Source organism: Heterodontus francisci, chromosome 7 (assembly GCF_036365525.1).
Source record: "Heterodontus francisci isolate sHetFra1 chromosome 7, sHetFra1.hap1, whole genome shotgun sequence".
In the NCBI taxonomy this organism is placed as follows: Eukaryota; Metazoa; Chordata; class Chondrichthyes; order Heterodontiformes; family Heterodontidae; genus Heterodontus; species Heterodontus francisci.
Genome location: NC_090377.1, coordinates 70778330 through 70796007, shown reverse-complemented (window position 1 = coordinate 70796007; position 17678 = coordinate 70778330). Strand labels below are relative to the sequence as shown.

Sequence of the window (17678 nt, the reverse complement as noted above, 5' to 3'; positions counted from 1 at the left end):
CCTCTGTCTTCCAGACTCATACATTAATTTTCTGCCTTCCATTTTCATTTCTGATTTTGTCCCAACTGAGTCTACCCTCAGGGTCTCTTTCTCTTTCAGCCCAAGTGCAATGATTATTGAGTATCTAATCAGTTTCCTACCTGTTCAACATTTTGTCATATTTGAGCTACTGAAATTTGTAATTTTATTTCATGTTCACACCCTTATTAATCACACCTTCGTGCCTAAGTTATTTCTATATTATTAGCATACATCAAAAATAGCTTGTTCTTAGTTCTGATATTGTGTCTGGTATATTTTCCTAGAGTAATGGTTGAATATATTTATATATTGTACTATATTAACTATTGCTGAGTCTCTTTTTTTTTAAACTTTTGACAGGCCATGTGCAGTTCAGATAAATCCTGGGAAGTATTACTAAGCCACATAATCTGTGAACTGTCAAAGGGAAAGCTTTACTGTGCAAGTGACACAGATCAAGTGTCAATGGTATGTACACAAATGTAACTGTACTATATGAGCTTGCTACGTTTGACATCTTCACAAGATAAATTTTATTGAAAACCCTTCACCCTATTTCATTTCAAATTATTGACCCTATTGTCCTGCTGTTAGATAATTTATCTGTTTCTTCAAACGAAACAGAAGGCTGAGTTTTATCTAAATCTTTGGAGCTTAAGTTGAAGCTGTTTAGTGCACTTCTGGTCAAAGGAGGGCAAGGAAAATGTTCAGACCTTGGAAGCAATATAGGTAAGAGCCACAAGACTGATCTCTAAAGTCAGAGAACTTGGTAATGAGGAAGACTTAAAATGACTTCCATTCCACAGCCTTGGAAAGAGGAGAATGAAGCAGGACATTATCAAGATTTTTAAAATTGAATTACAATAGTTAATCCAATGTATTGAAGTTAAATTGGCTCTATAGCATTCAGGGACAGAGGTACAATCAGTAAAGGGCAAGTTTAGGACTGATGTCAGGAAGGCCTTCTTTATATAAAGAATGATCAATACCTGGGATAGTCTTGCAACAAGAATAATAGAGGCAGCTAAATGGTGTGCTGGAGGATTGTATGGAGGGTATATTTCTGTGGAAGGATGAATCAAATGGTTTCCACAGCAGTATGTAGCTTTGTGTTGCAAGTCCTGTGCCTTGCCTCAACTAACCTTTCTGGTAACCTTTCCAGCTGTTGATCACGCATGCTCTGTAGAAAAAATCGTTTTTTAGCATTTGTCTTTCACAGTTGTGAAACTGTGTCCTCTTGCTGCCTTGATGTACCTATTTAAGGCCACGAAGTACCTTATGTACCACTTTAAGTTTCCCGCTAAGGTGTTGCTCTATATGCTTGAAGAGTCCGAGCTTATCAAGTCGTTCTTCATAGCTCTTCCCTCTGAAACCCTTCTCAATTTCAATTTTCTCTTTGGTCACATTCCACCCAAAAAACAATACACAGTTGCATTCCAGTGATGAAAAGTTGGATACAGTTGCTATGATAGTTTCTCATGCCATTATTAATATCTGTACCTAGCAATAAAATTTGTCACTCGATAACACATATAATTGGAAAAAACTTTACCCATAAACTTAGCCACAATAGCTTTTCTCCTCTTCTCCCTCCTGCCAACCCGCCCTTAAACCTACACAGCGCGCATGCACACATGCGCACGCACACCAGGCCTCTGAACATCCTACACTAAAGTTGCATCTTCCAGTTGCCTAGTTTGACCCTCCTTGGGCAAACAGTTGACCCAATTTTGTATTAAATTTATCCATCTGTGTCATCGTCTACTATTTTTCTACTAAGTTCCTTTTGCAATAGCAAATCTGTTGCACAGACTGATAGAAAGAAACTCTGGGGATGTATGAAGGAAGAAACTGTTTGGCACCTGGAGCATCCCTGGTCCTACCGAGAGCAAGATGGAGAGAATATGTTATGGCTTAACATGTTCATAACATAAACATCAATCTCATAATGAACAAGCCCGTAGCAATATTCTTAATAACAGTGCTCTTCTGTGCATAATGCTCCTACATACTTTTATTAGAACATTTATTTTGTTACCTGCGTGTGACTGTTGAATCTCTGCATTAATTTTATTACTTCCTCATTTGATATGTCTGTTCTTTCTCCTTTCTAAAAGCTTATTTTGATTTTCCTCTTGCATAATAGAATCGTTAATAATGAAGAATGTTTTTCTCCAAATTCAATTTTTCCCCTATTGTGTTCTACTAACAAAAACTATCCACTCATTACAGCAAAATGTTTAAAAGTGATAGTTTTATATCAACAATCTTTTGCATTTATATAGCGCCTTTAATATAGTAAAACATCCCAAGGGGCTTCACATGAGCATTATCAGACAAAATTTGACACTGAGCCACATAAGGGGATATTAGGATAGGTGGCCAAAAACTTTGTCAAAAAGGTAGATTTTTTTAAAGGAGTAGAGAGAGATAGGGAGGAAATTCCAGAGCTTAGCACCTAAACAGCTTGAAGGCATGGTCACCATAGGTGGGGCAAAAGAAATTGGGGGTGCAGAAGAGGCCAAAATTGGAGGAATGCCGAGTTCTCGCGGGTTGTAGGGCTGAGAGCTTTGGATGAGTTCAAGTGGTGGAAAACATTGGAGTAGTCAAGTCTGAAGGTAACAGAAACATGGCTACATACGAATTAGGAGCAGGAGTAGCTCGAACCCTCGAGCCTACTCCACCATTCAATAAGATCATGGCTGAAGGATTATAACCTCAACTCCACATTCCCGCCAACCCCCGATAAGCCTTCACCCCCCTTGCTTATCAAGAATCTATCTACCTCTGCCTTAAAAATATTTAAAGACACTGCTTCCACTGCTTTTTGAGAAAAAGAGTTCCAAAGACTCACGACCCTCTGAAAGAAAAAGTTGCTCCTCATCTCTGTCTTAAATGGGTGACCCCTCAGGATCTTTTATGTTTCAATCAAGTCGCCTCTTATTCTTCTAAACTCCAGTGGATACAAGCCTAGCCTGTCAAACCTTTTCTCATAAGACTACCCGCCCATTCCAGGTATCAGTCTAGTAAACCTTCTCTGAACTGCTTCCAACGCACTTATATGCTTCCTTAAATAAGGAGACCAATACTTACGCTACTCTAGATGTGGTCTCACCAATGTCCTGTATAACTGAAGCACAACCTCCCTACTTTTGTATTCAATTCCCCTCGCAGTAAACAACAACATTCTATTAGCTTTTCTAATTACTTGCTGTTAGTGCTTACTAACCTTTGTGCGAGTTATGCACTAGGACACCCAGATCCCTCTGCATCTCAGAGCTCTGCAATCTCTCACCTTTTAGATAATATGCTTTTTTATTCTTCATGCCAAAATAGACAATTTCACATTTTCCCACATTATACTCCATTTGCCAGATCTTGGCCCAATCACTTAACTATCTACATCCCTTTGTAATAAAGACAAGAAATGCTGGAAATACACAGCAGGTCTGGCAGCATCTGTAGAGAGTTAACGTTTCAGGTCAGTGACCCTTCATCAGAACTGGCAAAGGTTAGAAATGTAATAGGTTTTAGGCAAATAAAGTGGTGTCGAGGCAAGAGATAACAAAAGACAGAGGGTCACAGAGAATAACTGACTAGAAGGTCATGGAGCAAAGGCAAACGGTGTGTTAATGGTGTGTTGAAAGGCAAAGCGTTAGTGCAGAGAGGGTATTAATTGACAAAAATGAACAGCCCTGGCCCAAAGCGCAAACATGAAAAAAAAACTATGGGTAGGCACATGGTAAAAAAATGAATGATGAAACAAACTAAAATAAAATAAACAAACAAAAGTAATAAATAATAAAAAAGAAAAAATAACTAAATATAAAAAAGTGGCCCATTATGCTCTGAAATTATTGAACTCAGTGTTCAGTCCGGCAGGCTGTAAGCGTGCCTAATCGGTAAATAAGATGCTGTTCCTCGAGCTTGTGTTGTTGTTCACTGGAACACTGCAGCAGGCCCAGGACAGATATGTGGACATGAGAGCAGGTGGTGTGTTGAAATGGCAAGCAACGGGAAGCTCGGAGTCATGCTTTCAGATGGAGCGGAGGTGTTCTGCAAAGCGGTCACCCAATCTGTGTTTGATCTCCCCAATGTAGAGGAGACCACATTGTGAGCAGCGAATACAGTATGCTAAATTGAAAGAAGTCCAAGTAAATCGCTGCTTCACCTGAAAGGAGTGCTTGGGGCTTTGGATAGTGAGGAGAGAGGAGGTAAAAGGTAGGTGTTTACACCTCTTTGCATGGGAAGGTGCCGTGGGAAGGGGACAAGGTGTTGGGGGTAATGGAGGAGTGGACCAGGGTGTCGCGGACTGAGCGATCCCTTCGGAATGCTGACGGGAGGGGAGAGGAAGATGCGTTTGGTAGTGGCATCACGCTAGACATGACTGAAATGGCGGAGGATGATCCTTTGGATGATGAGGCTGGTGGGGTGGAACGTGAGGACAGGGGGAACCCTGTCGTGATTCTGGGAGGGAGGGGAAGGGGTGAGTGTAGAGGTGTGGGAAATGGGCTGGACACAGTCGAAGGTCCTGTCAACCACAGTGGGGGGGAATCCTTGATTGAGGAGAAAGAAAGACACATCAGAAGCGCTGTCATGGAAGGTTGCATCATCAGAGCAGATGCGTTGGAGACGGAAAAGCTGTGAGAATGGAATGGAGTCCTTATAGGTGGCAGGGTGTGAAGAAGTGTAGTCGAGGTAGCTGTGGGAGTCAGTGGGCTTATAGTGAATGTTAGTAGACAGCCTATCCCCAGTGATGGAGACAGAGAAGTCGAAGAAGGGAAGGGAAGTGTCGGAGATGGACCATGCAAAGGTGAGTGAAGGGTGGAAGTTGGAAGCAAAGTTGATAAAGTTTTCCAGTTCGGGGTGGGAGCAGGAAACAGCACCGATACAGTCATCAATGTTGAAAAGGAGCTGGGGGAGGGGAGCCTGAGTAGAACTGGAACAAGGAATGTTCAACATATCCCACAAAAAGACGGGCACAACCAGGACCCATGCGGATACCCATAGCAACACCTTTTATTGGAAAAAAGTGTTTGATAGTTGAAGGAGAACAAGTTCAGCCAGGCTGAGGAGTCATAGAGTGATACAGCACCGAAACAGGTCCTAAGGCCCACTGAGTCCACGCCGACCATCAACCACCCATTTATACTAACCCTACATTAATCCCATTTTTCCCCTCTCACATCCCCACCTTCCCTCAATTCTCCTACCATCTACCTACACTAGGGGCAATTTTTACAATGGCCAATTTACCTATCAACCCGCAAGTCTTTGGCATGTGGGAGGAAACCGGAGCACCCCGAGGAAACCCACGCGGTCACCGGGAGAACTTGCAGACTCCACACAGGCAGTACCCAGAACCGAACCCAGGTCGCTGGAGCTGTGAAGCTGCGGTGCTAACCACTGTGCCACTGTGAGGGCAGCGGTAGATGGCGACTGGTTGGGCCTCTGTTCAAGGAAGAAATGGAGAGCCCTCAAACCATCCTGTGGGGGATGGAGATGTAGCAAGATTGGACGTTCATAGTGAAGAGGAAGTGGGCTAGGAAACCGAAAATTGTCAAAATGACATAGGGCGGCGTAAGAGTTACGGATATAGGTGGGAAGAGACTGGGACCAGGGGAGAAAAGATAGAGTCAAGATAGGAAGCCTCCTTATGTGCTCCTCACAACTTACTTTCCTACCTATTTTTGTGTCATAAGCAAATTTAGAAACCATACCTTCGATCCCTTCATTCAAGTCATTTATATAAATTGTAAATCGTTGAGGCCCCAGCACTGATCCCTGCGGCACACCACTCATTACATCCTGCCAACCAGAAAATGACCTGTTTATGCCTACTCTCTGTTTCCTGCTAGTTAGCCAATCTTCTATCCATGCCAGTACATACGAACATACGAATTAGCAGCAGAAGTAGGCCATTCAGCCCCTCGAGCCTGCTCTGCCATTCAATAAGATCAAGGCTGATCTGTTTCTGTTTCAAATTCCACATTCCCATCTGTCCCCCATAATCTTAGGTTCTTGTCGGGCAAGAGAATCAATCTACCTCCGCCTTAAAAATATTCAATGACCACCTTCTGAGGCAGAGAGTTCCAAAGTCGCACAACCGTCTGAGAGAAAAAAATTCCCTTCATCTGTGTCTGAAAAGCGCAACCCCTAATTTTAAAGCAGTTCCCCCTATTCTAGACTCACCCACAAGAGGAAACATCCTCTCCACATCCACCTTGTCAAAACCTTTCAGGATCTTATAAACTTCAATCAAGGCTCCCCTCGCTCTTCTAAACTCCAATGAAAACCAGCCCAGTCTGTCCAAATGTTCCTAATAAGACAGCCGGCTCATTCCAGGTATGAATCTAGTAAACCTTCTCTGAACTGCCTCCAACGCATTTACATCCTTCCTTAAATAAGGAGACCATAACTGCGCACATTATTCGAGATGTGGTCTCACCAATGCCCTGTATAACTGAAGCATAGCGTCCATACTTTTATTTTCAATTCCTTTCGTAATACAAGATAGCATTCCATTAGCCTTTTTACCTGCTGTACCTGCATACTAACTTTTTGTGACTCAAGCACTAGAACACCTAGATCCCTCTGCACCTCGAAATTCTGCTTCAGTCCCCCATTTAAGTAATATTCTGCTTTTTTTATTCTTCCTGCCAAAGTGAACAACTTCATATTTTCCCACATTATACTCCATCTGCCAGATTTTTGCCCACTCACTCATTCTATCCATATCGGCCTGCAACCTCCTTATATTCTCTTCACAACATACTTTCCTACCTATCTTTGTGTCATCTGCAAATTTAGCTACCATGCCATCGCTCCCCTCATCTAAGTCATTGATATAAATTGTAAAAGGTTGAGGCCTCAGCATAGACCGCTGCGGGACTTCACTCGTCACATCCTGCCAATCAGAAAAGGAGCCATTTATGCCTACTCTCTGTTTTCTGCCAGCAAGCCAGTCCTCTATCCATGCTAATATGTTACCCCCGACACCATGAGCTCCTATTTTGCGCAATGATCTTTTATGTGGCACCTTGTCTAGTGCTTTCTGGAAATCCAAGTACCGTACGTCAACGGGCACCCCTTTATCCACAGCACATGTCACTCCAACAAATTGGTTAAACATGATTTCCCTTTCACACAACCATGCTGATTATTCCTGATTGCCTTGAGTTTTTCTAAGTGCCCAGCTGCAACCTCCTTAATGATTAATTCTAACACTTTCCCCATGACAGAAGTCAAGCTAACTGGCCTATTGTTACCTGTTTTCTGCCTCCCTTCCTTTTTGAATAAAGAAGTTAAATTGGCTATTTTCCAATCTAATTCGGCACACTACAGCCTGCAGGACTGAACATTGAGTTCAATAATTTCAGAGCATGACGGGCCACCCCGTTTATTTTTAGTTATTTTTTTTATTTTAGTTTTATTTTAGTTTGTTTCAACATTCAGTTTTCTTACCATGTGCCTGCCCATTTTTTTTCATGTTTGTGCTTTGGGCCAGGGCTGTTCATTTTTCTGTCTATTAACACCCTCTCTGCACTAACGCTTTGTCTTTCAACACACCATTAACATACCATTTGCCTTTGCTCCATGACCTTCTGGTCAGTTATTCTCTGTGACTCTGTCCTATCAACACCTTCACTTTTGTTATCTCTTGCCCCACTCCCACTTTATTCGCTTAAAACCTATTACATTTCTAACCTTTGCCAGTTCTGATGAAGGGTCACTGACCTGAAACGTTAACTCTGCTTCTCTCTCCACAGATGCTGCCAGACCTGCTGAGTATTTCCAGCATTTGTTTTGATAACTGTTTATAACAGCTGCACTCTGCAAGTAACAATAGCAAATGACTCAACTGTATAATAAATTTCAGGCTGCTGTATTATTAAATGATTCTCATATGGCATAGAAAATTGTTATAAAGACCCAAACGTAAAAAAAATAAAGCTTCGTACAAAAAGAATCAGTTGAATATTTTTTGGGTATGCTCAAAATTATTTTATTGGTAATAGTTGACAATTTTAATATATTAGCCTAAGCTTTAAGTGCGTTTTAAGTTGGGAACTGAAGAAACAGAGTAAGACTTTTACAATATCAAATAATAAATAATATGGAGTTCACTCATTTTAGTTTAATACTTTGCTTTGCATTTTGTACATGATGCCTACTCTAACATTTGCAGAGTTGAAATATAAAATTCGTGTTAATTTTTTCAAATATCTTAAGCAGCATGAAATTCTGCTGTTTATTTAAAAATGACCGAGTGAGTTGCTTTTTTCTTTAAAAGTTTGTGTTTTTTTTAACTCATCAGCTGAGCACCAGTGTCTGGTCTCCTCACTCCATTGAATACAGCATCCAGCAGTTCTGTCTGCCTTTCCTCAGGACTACCAGCCTTCTTCAACACCACCTGTTTGGTGATGATCTTCCCAGTTGTCAGGTATCTCAGCCACATTCCCAGTCAGCAAAAGATATGATAAACTATCTCATTAACTAACCTTAACTTTAAAAAATAATGTATTATATATATTGTGTATTATATTATGTGTATTATGAGTACTTTGCATCAGTATTCACCAAAGAGAAGGACTTGGTAGATGATGAGCCTAGGGAAGGGAGTGTAGATAGTCTCAGTCATCTCATTATCGAAAAGGAGGAGGTGTTGGATGTCTTGAAAAGCATTAAGGTAGATAAGTCCCCAGGGCCTGATGGGATTTACCCCAGAATACTGAGGGAGGCAAGGGAAGAAATTGTTGGGGTTTTGACAGAAATCTTTGCATCCTCATTGGCTATAGGTGAGGTCCCAGAGGACTGGAGAATAGCCAATGTTGTTCCTTTGTTTAAGAAGGGTAGCAAGGATAATCCAGGAAATTATAGGCCGGTGAGCCTTACGTCAGTGGTAGGGAAATTATTAGAGAGGATTCTTCTGGACAGGATTTACTCCCATTTGGAAACAAACTAACTGATTAGCGAGAGGCAGCATGGTTTTGTGAAGGGGAGGTCGTGTCTCACTAATTTGATTGAGTTTTTTGAGGAAGTGACGAAGATGATTGATGAAGGAAGGGCAGTGGATGTTATCTATATGGACTTTAGTAAAGCCTTTGACAAGGTCCATCATGGCAGACTGGTACAAAAGGTAAAGTCACACGGGATCAGACGTGAGCTGGCAAGATGGATACAGAACTGGCTCAGCCATAGAAGACAGAGGGTAGCAGTGGAAGGGTGCTTTTCTGAATGGAGGGATGTGACTAGTGGTGTTCCACAGGGATCAGTGCTGGGACCTTTGCTCTTTGTAGTATATATAAATGATTTGGAGGAAAATGTAGCTGGTCTGATTAGTAAGTTTGCGGACGACACAAAGGTTGGTGGAGTTGCGGATAGTGATGAGGATTGTCAGAGGATGCAGCATGATATAGATCGGTTAGAGACTTGGGTGGAGAAATGGCGGATGGCGTTTATTCCGGACAAATGTGAGGTAATGCATTTTGGAAGGTCTAATGCAGGTGGGAATTATACAGTAAATGGCAGAACCCTTAGGAGTATTGACAGGCAGAGAGATCTGGGCGTACAGGTCCACACGTCACTGAAAGTGGCAATGCAGGTGGATAAGTCAAGAAGGCATATGGCATGCTTGCCTTCATCGGTCGGGGCATAGAGTATAAAAATTGGCAAGTCATGCTGCAGCTGTACAGAACTTTAGGTAGGCCACACTTAGAATATTGCCTGCAATTCTGGTCGCCACACTACCAGAAGGATGTGGAGGCTTTGGAGAGGGTACAGAAGAGGTTTACCAGGATGTTGCCTGGTCTGGAGGGCATTAGCTATGAGGAGAGGTTGGATAAACTCGGATTGTTTTCACTGGAACGACGGAGGTGGAGGGGCGACATGATAGAGGTTTACAAAGTTATGAGCGGCATGGACAGAGTGGATAGTCAGAAGCTTTTTCCCAGGGTGGAAGAGTCAGTTACTAGGGGACATAGGTTTAAGGTGAGAGGGGCAAAGTTTAAAGGGGATGTGCGAGGCAAGTTCTTTACGCAGAGAGTGGTGAGTGCCTGGAACTTGCTGCCGGGGGAGGTGGTGGAAACAGGTACGATAGCGACGTTTAAGAGGCATCTTGACAAATACATGAATAGGATGGGAATAGAGGGATACGGTCCCCGGAAGTGCAGAAGGTTTTAGTTTAGGCAGGCATCATGATCGGCGCAGGCTTGGAGGGCCAAATGGCCTGTTCCTGTGCTGTACTGTTCTTTGTTATAATCTGGTAATAAGGTCCTTTAAAAATAAGAACTCATTGTTTGCCATATTTATTTATTTTCCATTTAACTTTATATTTCTATGAAGGAGAAATGGGATAAAAGTTTAATTGTGTGCTTCCTGATGACTATCATCAAAGGCAACAATTAACCAAGCCTTGGAGACTAGAAATTTGTTGGTTCAATTCCCATTCTGTACTAAATTAGCTCGGCCTGGAATATCCTCCATGAGCAGAATCCAGAAGGTAAACACACAAATACGTCCATTTTCGTGCCTATTCTGCCAATGTCATGTTATACTCAAGTTTCCTGCAATTCGCATTAGAACACACCCAAAAGTAAAATGTGTGGGAAACAGCGTAAACAATTGGGGCCCAAGGGAAACATCAAACTCACACCATATATTCTTCAAAAGTGAAAATTGAAGTTTTAACTAATTTAACTATCATTTATACACATTAAGCACAGAATGTTTAAGAGCCTGAAGTCAGGAAAGCTTTTTCATTTCTAATGTTCCATAAAAATAAATTCAAAGAAACAGAAAATACCGTAAAAATAACTTCTAAAAAAAGTGCTCAAAAATTTCAATAAGAAACAGAAAAATAAATCTTTCCTGCTGCAATTGAATATCTGGTTATAATTTGAAAAGCACCTCTAAGCAAGCACAATTTGCTGTAAACCCACATGTAAAGCTTGAGGGCGAGGCCATTATTATAACCAGAGATGCGGTCGGGCATAGGTCAATAGACTGAGTTTTGAGCGTATTCTACTTGCACGCTTATGCTCCGAATTCAGTGATCTTCAGCTCTTTGCACCCAGATTGCGCACCCCTCTGGGATGGCAATATAAGGTCTATAGTTTTCCTCATTGTTCCTGTACTAGCTGGGAAAATTAGGCAGGATTCCTGTTCCTGATTGCTATCTGGTGGGTACTGCTTAGAAAGCGCCCATTTGTGTACATTGTGCAAGATTACAATGAAGTTCAGCTATGCTGCCTTCACAAACCTTAGACATGAAAATGGCGATTTGGGCAAGGTACTGGAGGGAATCCAGCATCTGTGAACCATACACTGCAGGAGTCAAAACTTTCAAGCAAGAAAATTAGAAACAAAAACCGACTCATGGAGGTTATTTCTGTAATCAATGTGCAAATGACATATGAAGTTGTCTAAATAATAGGAGGTCCTCTGACTTTATTATTTATATACATTTTGATGTTTCCTACACTGTGACCAGAATTTTCTCTGGGCGACGGGGGTCTTGACCCCCGGATAATGCAGCGGTGAGAACCCTGCATCGCCCCTTCTATGGGGGGCCTGCCGAATCAAGTGCCAATTAGGCACTTAAGTGGACAATGGGAGGCATACCACAGGATCAAGCACCCTGGCAACGGAAGTCCCGCCCTCTGAGAGCTGACAGCTCTTTAACTGAGCAGTGCCACCGTGGAGGTGGTGGCTGCTGCTGGTTGAGCGCCCACCCGAGACCTAGGAGCGGCACTGAACCCAGGCCACAGGTAAGTCAGGGCAGGAGGGGTCTCATGGGGTGGGGGTTGTGGGTGAGAGGGTGTCAGCAGCAAGGCAGGCGGGTGGATGTCAGCGGGCTCACAGCAGGCTCCCCTCTTCCCCTCATTCAGGCACTAAGTGCCTTTTAACAAGAGACTCCCCCACCCAACCCCGGAGCCAGCAAGCAACCCGCAAGGTTTTTCTTGTGTGCTCCCTGTGCAACAACAGGCTCACCTGCCGCTGGGCTATTTGCAGTGGTGGCAGGATGAGGCCTTTAATTGGGTATTAATTGCCCACTGAAGGGCCTCAATTGGAGGCGGGGCGGGAAGGCTGTTGGCAGACCTTCCCGCCCCAGCCTTAATTTCAACAAAGGCATTTCCCCCTCCCCATCCCCCCTCTGTCACCCTCCTGCCTGATTACATGCTCTCCCTGCCTCTAAACCCGCCGCGAGGGGAGAGCATAAAATTCCCCCCGTGACTCCATTTCTGGTTGGCTGAAACTGAATAACTCAATTTTGAAATAATGTAAGAATTTCAACTTCTTGCAAATTATAATGTGGCTTTGCTGAAACTATTTCCTCATATTGGTACACAATATGAAAAAAGGTGTGAGTAACTATAATTGTTCGAAATCTTTTTCCCCTGAGAAAATTAAATTAGTTCAATTTTTTTAAGTGTCTAAATGTAATTTTATGAAACTGTGGTTTGGAGGATTGACATGTTTCAGACATAGAATGCTAGTGTTCAACATTTTTGTCAGTGGAGCAAAGAAAGTTGCCAGTTCTCTGTAAAAAGACCACTTTAGTGGGCTAATGCATATCAAAAATATGTTGGTGCTTAGACTTTCAGGCTAATGTTTTCTTGTGTTCTACACTGTCTTTACAAGGATGGGTGCATAAACTGACGTGTTTCCAGCAACGCACACTCTAATTGTTTTGGTGGAGTCCATGGGCAATTTGTTTAAGCGCAGGGCCCCTTTAAAATATTTTGCGTGGCCACACACGTGTTAATTTAAAGGGACCGATTTGTGAGCGGCCTGTGCAGGAGCTTCTGCATTGCTGCACAGTCGCGCAGCTAGAGGGAACATTGGTTTCCAGTTTGAGCAGTATGTTGGCTGTAATGCTGCTTCCAATAAAGTATAACTAGTTGTTCTCCAGTGAAATTGTTGATAGAGAGAAATGAGCAAAATATGTTATCTCTCCCTGTATCTATAATATATGCTTATCTCCCACTTGTAATTCTTTTTTCCTTCCTCTGTAATTATGAATCAATGGCCTGGATTTTGCAGGCAACGGCGAAGTGATGGCAGTCGCCGTTGACCTTGAAGAAAGCTGTCCACAAAGATCTAGCAGCTCTGGCGTGGATTTCGCCTTTCCCGATGTTCATATCATTAAATAGGCTAAGCAGCCAATCACATTGAATAAGTCTCATAAACAGCAAACCAGAAAGTAACAAGCAGATTTTATCATTCACTTTTGATAATTTTACAGAGAATTGTGAAATTAAGGTAGAAGCTGAAATATCATAAATTTTTTTTAAAAAAATAATAATTCTAAGAAATTTTTATCATGGAGTAGAGAAATTTGACATTCTATAAATACAGAATTAATTTTTCAGGACCAGAGAGCTTGTTCAGTAGTTATGACTTAGTACACCATTTAAAAAATCCAGTTACATCTCTTTCAACAAGTTGTAAATTTTTCAAGGTTTTTTAACAGCAAGAATAGTATAAGAAGTGGAAATTCTCATCAATTCAATGATTTCTAATTAATTTCCATCTACAAGGACTTCAGCAGTGGAGGAGTGGGGAATTACTGACAGCAATCTCTGGATTTGCATGTTTAATGTTCATGTGGGGATGCCAGAAGTAGCAGCCAGTTTCACAGAGTAATGACAGTGAATATTGATAGTTTCAATGTCATTACAATCGCAAAATCTGGGCGTATATTTTCCATTCTTTTCTTCTCCCTTTGTGTGTTTTTTCCTCTCCCATTTTAAATTCCACTCGCACTTTCTTTTAGTCATCTCTCAGTTTGACTTTCTTTCTCATTTCCTTAGTGCAGCCTCTTTATGTCTGCTCATGTTTCTTTCTTTTGCTCACTTTATCTTTATTTCTATTTCTCTTTGCTTCTCTCTTACTTTGTGTCCCTTTCTGTAGGTCTTTTTTCCTCCAATATTTCCTTTCTACCAACCTTCAGAGTGAGATGAGAACAGTGAATCTGGCTGCAGTCAGGTCGAGATGGCTACTGTACTCAAGTCAGGCAAGGGAGTGAAGCTGGAGCACTGAAGTCACTTGTGGGAGAGAGCAGAACTGGAGCACTTAAGACGTGCCTGGCCGTAGGACAAAACAAGGTCTGAAGTACCTCAGAGAACCTCGGCAGCAGGGAGCTGAACCGCATAGGGAGCACTCTTGGGCCTGATGGACATAAAGCAGACCGAGAGTATAGTGGGGGGTTTTAGAAAGGAGAAAAGACGAGACAGAGTGGATGAAGTGCCTAGGAAAAAGACTAATGAAGGGGAGGGTTGGAAATTATAATGATTGAAGAAGGTTTGACCCTTTAATCTCAGTGGTTTTATTGATTTGTGCTGTCATGTGGCTAGCCTGGACAATGTTGGGAACTGGTTGGTGGGTTCAAAGCTGTGTTCACAGAGCCTGAGATTAACAGTTAAATTTAAAAACTACTAGTAGTTCAGATTTTTTTGCCTCAATCAGAATTCAACATTATTTCCAAATAGGAGAAAATATTGCAGGATCTGCTAATGTCAATTAGATAATTATAAATTTGTTGACCTTTGCTTTTTCTTTGCTATATTCAATTACACTCCTGGTGTTGAATTGGTACATTGCTATGTTAGCGAGAATAAATTATACCACCAACAGGAAATCTATAAGCATAGTTAGGACAAGTTGGAATGCCATTCTACTGTTGTTTAGTTTGAATCTCCTTTACAAGTCACTGTACAGCATTGGTACACATCTCAAAGCAGTGTGGGATATATTGTTGGTTCCATACCCTCATAAAATCTAAAGCAGGAAGAACCCCTAGTTGATGTCCTTGTGTGCCTTTTGGGAAGTTAGATTAAATAATCTGCAAGACACATTAGTAGATTTGTTGTAAATCCTGTGGATTCTTTGTAGCATTGAATTATTCCATGTTCAACAATTATTTTCTGCCATTTTTTTGGATACAACTGTTTTGACTCTCTGTAAATCTTAAGTTTTCATAGCTGCATTTTTTACATACTTTCACCAAATTTTTATTATTAGAAAAATATACAGCATCACCAGTGAACTGGAACAAGATTAGTAAGTATGTAGACACTTAGCCTCCCATTTAAACAGAATTCTCTGTCTATTAACCTGTGATGAAAATGAGACGAACAGCTACCTGATGGTGAAAATATAGTATCTAATTGAATTCAGGTGATATTCTTAGCAAAAGCTGGCTTACAGAAAACATCTGAACATCTGAGATTAAATTACTACCACAGCCAAGTGCTTAGTGGTGACTGTTTGGCAAGAAGGGTGTTCCATAATTTGGCTTGCTTTTGCTTAGTGTCACAGCTCTCTGTGCAGACACCAACTATTCATATACTACAAGCTTAAGTCGTTTGCTGTTGATGACCAAGAAGTTCTATCATGAGTGAATATTCAGTGATTTATGTATAGTTAATCACACTATTAGATACATTAAACCTATTTCTACCTCAAGTAGTCATCTAAGGGTAAATACTTAAAATTCTTACTATTCCATGCTTATCTACTTTTTTCCCTTTTGAGTGAACTTCAAAAATATTTCTCATTTTATGCTACCATTGCCTTTCTAGCTATTCTCTTAAAATAATGTGACAAATTTGTTTAAAGGTTTTTACTAACATTTTGTGCAATTATGAAATATATAAATCGTATCAAAATATTTTGTGAATGATTAGAATGTCAATTGTCCTATTTGTCTACTCATTTTCCATTAGCAGTGCATCATCATCATCAGGAAATCATGCTGCCAGGAAACTGTCATGTTTGCATTTCATGACTGATGTCAGATTAATATACTTTATAGTTTATTGCCTCAGCAGTTTATTACAACAGATGGTCTGTGTAAAAATTACTTTTTCCCTCATTTATAAGCGAACAGAAGAAGAATTTGGGATGCTTGCCAGCTATCTTCGGTTGCTGCCGTCCTCTCTTCAGTCAAGTGATGAGGTCAATAGTTCCTCCTGCCTTGAATGGCCAGGAGCAGCTCTAGATATTATATCTCAGTGGTGCTTGGAAGTAACGACTTCTGCAGAAAGACACTCAGAACAAGTAATGGTAAGGTTAATTGTTGTGCTTTTCACAGGAAATCTACTTTGTAATATATTTCATAAATGTTTATTTTCATCTTTTGATTTTTATGCCATTTACTTGCCTCTAAATTCCAGCTGAAAAGCAGCTGCTTTCCACTTGAGCTACCAAGCTGCAAGATTGTCATACTCTTATGTTGGTACATAAGTGACTCTAGGGAGTTCAATTCCAAAGGGAACACCAAACATTATTGTAAATGATGATGTTTCCCAGAGGAGATGAGAGCAGCTGGTTAAGATAATTGCTCATCTCCATTTCTGAAGACCTTTGGTCTAACATAGCCCAAAGGAAGAATAAGAATGGGGGAGGATGAAGAAGTACACACAGTGCTAGTGGATATAACCGTTGCTTGCTGTTTCAGTTCTAATGGTATGTAAAATGTAAAGAGAAAACAATGTAAAGTGAAAGCTTTATTGACTGTTTGATATATTTATATCCTAATATGTTTTGTAACATGTATTCCTCCTTCCCAGAGTCAGAGAAAGCAGAAAGAGTAAATTATTTTATCTGTATATCTCTAAATTGAGTATTTAAATAAAGGCCATCTCAACTTCAACCCATACATTCATCTGCAAATATTTGGACAGCTCTTTCTCAATGCCGGTCTAGTTCTGAATTATTTGATCATTACTATTCAAACAGTGTCAAATGAACAAATATGGTTATTTAAGGTTTTCCATTTTCAGCTGAGTTCAGATATCTAGTTTTCCTCCTAAAATATGCATTACTATGAACCATCCAGAGAGATTTTTTTTAAAAAAAAAAGAAACTCCTGAAACATTGATCTTTTAGATCTATTAGATGAAGTTGCTTCAGAGCCAAGAAGTACATTGTCCTCGCATTCACAAGACAATAAATCACTTGAGCATTGGTCACCTCAGTTTCAAAATCAGTTGATGGAGGAGCGACAGTAGGCAGTGAATAAAATCAGTCTTGATTGAGTAGTCCAAGTGGATTAGCTTGGCTTTCACATGCTGTGATGGGGGGGTGTATAAAATGACTAGCACAGCTGACATTTAAGTAAATGAAAGATCTTAACAGCTGGAGCAGTAGCAGATGCTGTATCAACATGAAAAGTGATGGCTGTGGAAGAGCATACATTCTTTCAAGAATACACTAATAAAATGCTTCAATATGTGATGAGAATTGATACACAGCTTAAATATTTGAACATAATATGCAGCCATTTTTAAGGAGCAAAATTTCTCAAACCATTAAATATAGCAATTTCAAAGCTTTGGATTGTTAGAACAAAAATGGTGCACTGGTTTATTTTAAACACAATTTACATAACTAATTTGATTTTTTTAATGTAAAAAAACTTATAGGGAACAAAAGTGAAATTTGCATTTATCTATTTCCGTGAGACCAACCAGACCTCAATTCCCAAGATATTACCTCAAGCATCACTTTCTCTTCGCCTTTCCCAAAGGTAGCCCCTCCTAGCTATCTGCCCCTGCTCCACAGAGATGCTCTATCTCTCTGTAACTTCCTTTCCCAAGTTCACATAACTCCTCTCCCTTTTCTCCTCCGTTGACACCAGCACTCTTCTCTCC

General features: G+C 40.8%; 1 protein-coding gene and 1 long non-coding RNA gene across 6 annotated transcripts in view; one reads left to right on the top strand and one right to left on the bottom strand.

The window, feature by feature from the left end:
* LOC137372044 (uncharacterized) overlaps positions 1-17678 on the bottom strand; it is a 146522-nt gene that overhangs the window by 31385 nt on the left and 97459 nt on the right. The window lies entirely within an intron of this gene.
* ubr3 (ubiquitin protein ligase E3 component n-recognin 3) overlaps positions 1-17678 on the top strand; it is a 416754-nt gene that overhangs the window by 360026 nt on the left and 39050 nt on the right. For all 5 annotated transcript variants that reach the window (XM_068035371.1, XM_068035370.1, XM_068035368.1 and 2 more), the window contains 3 exons: positions 382-489; positions 8339-8464; positions 15907-16089. In XM_068035371.1, the coding sequence (XP_067891472.1) occupies positions 382-489; positions 8339-8464; positions 15907-16089 (417 nt within the window). The remainder of the gene's footprint in view (positions 1-381; positions 490-8338; positions 8465-15906; positions 16090-17678) is intronic.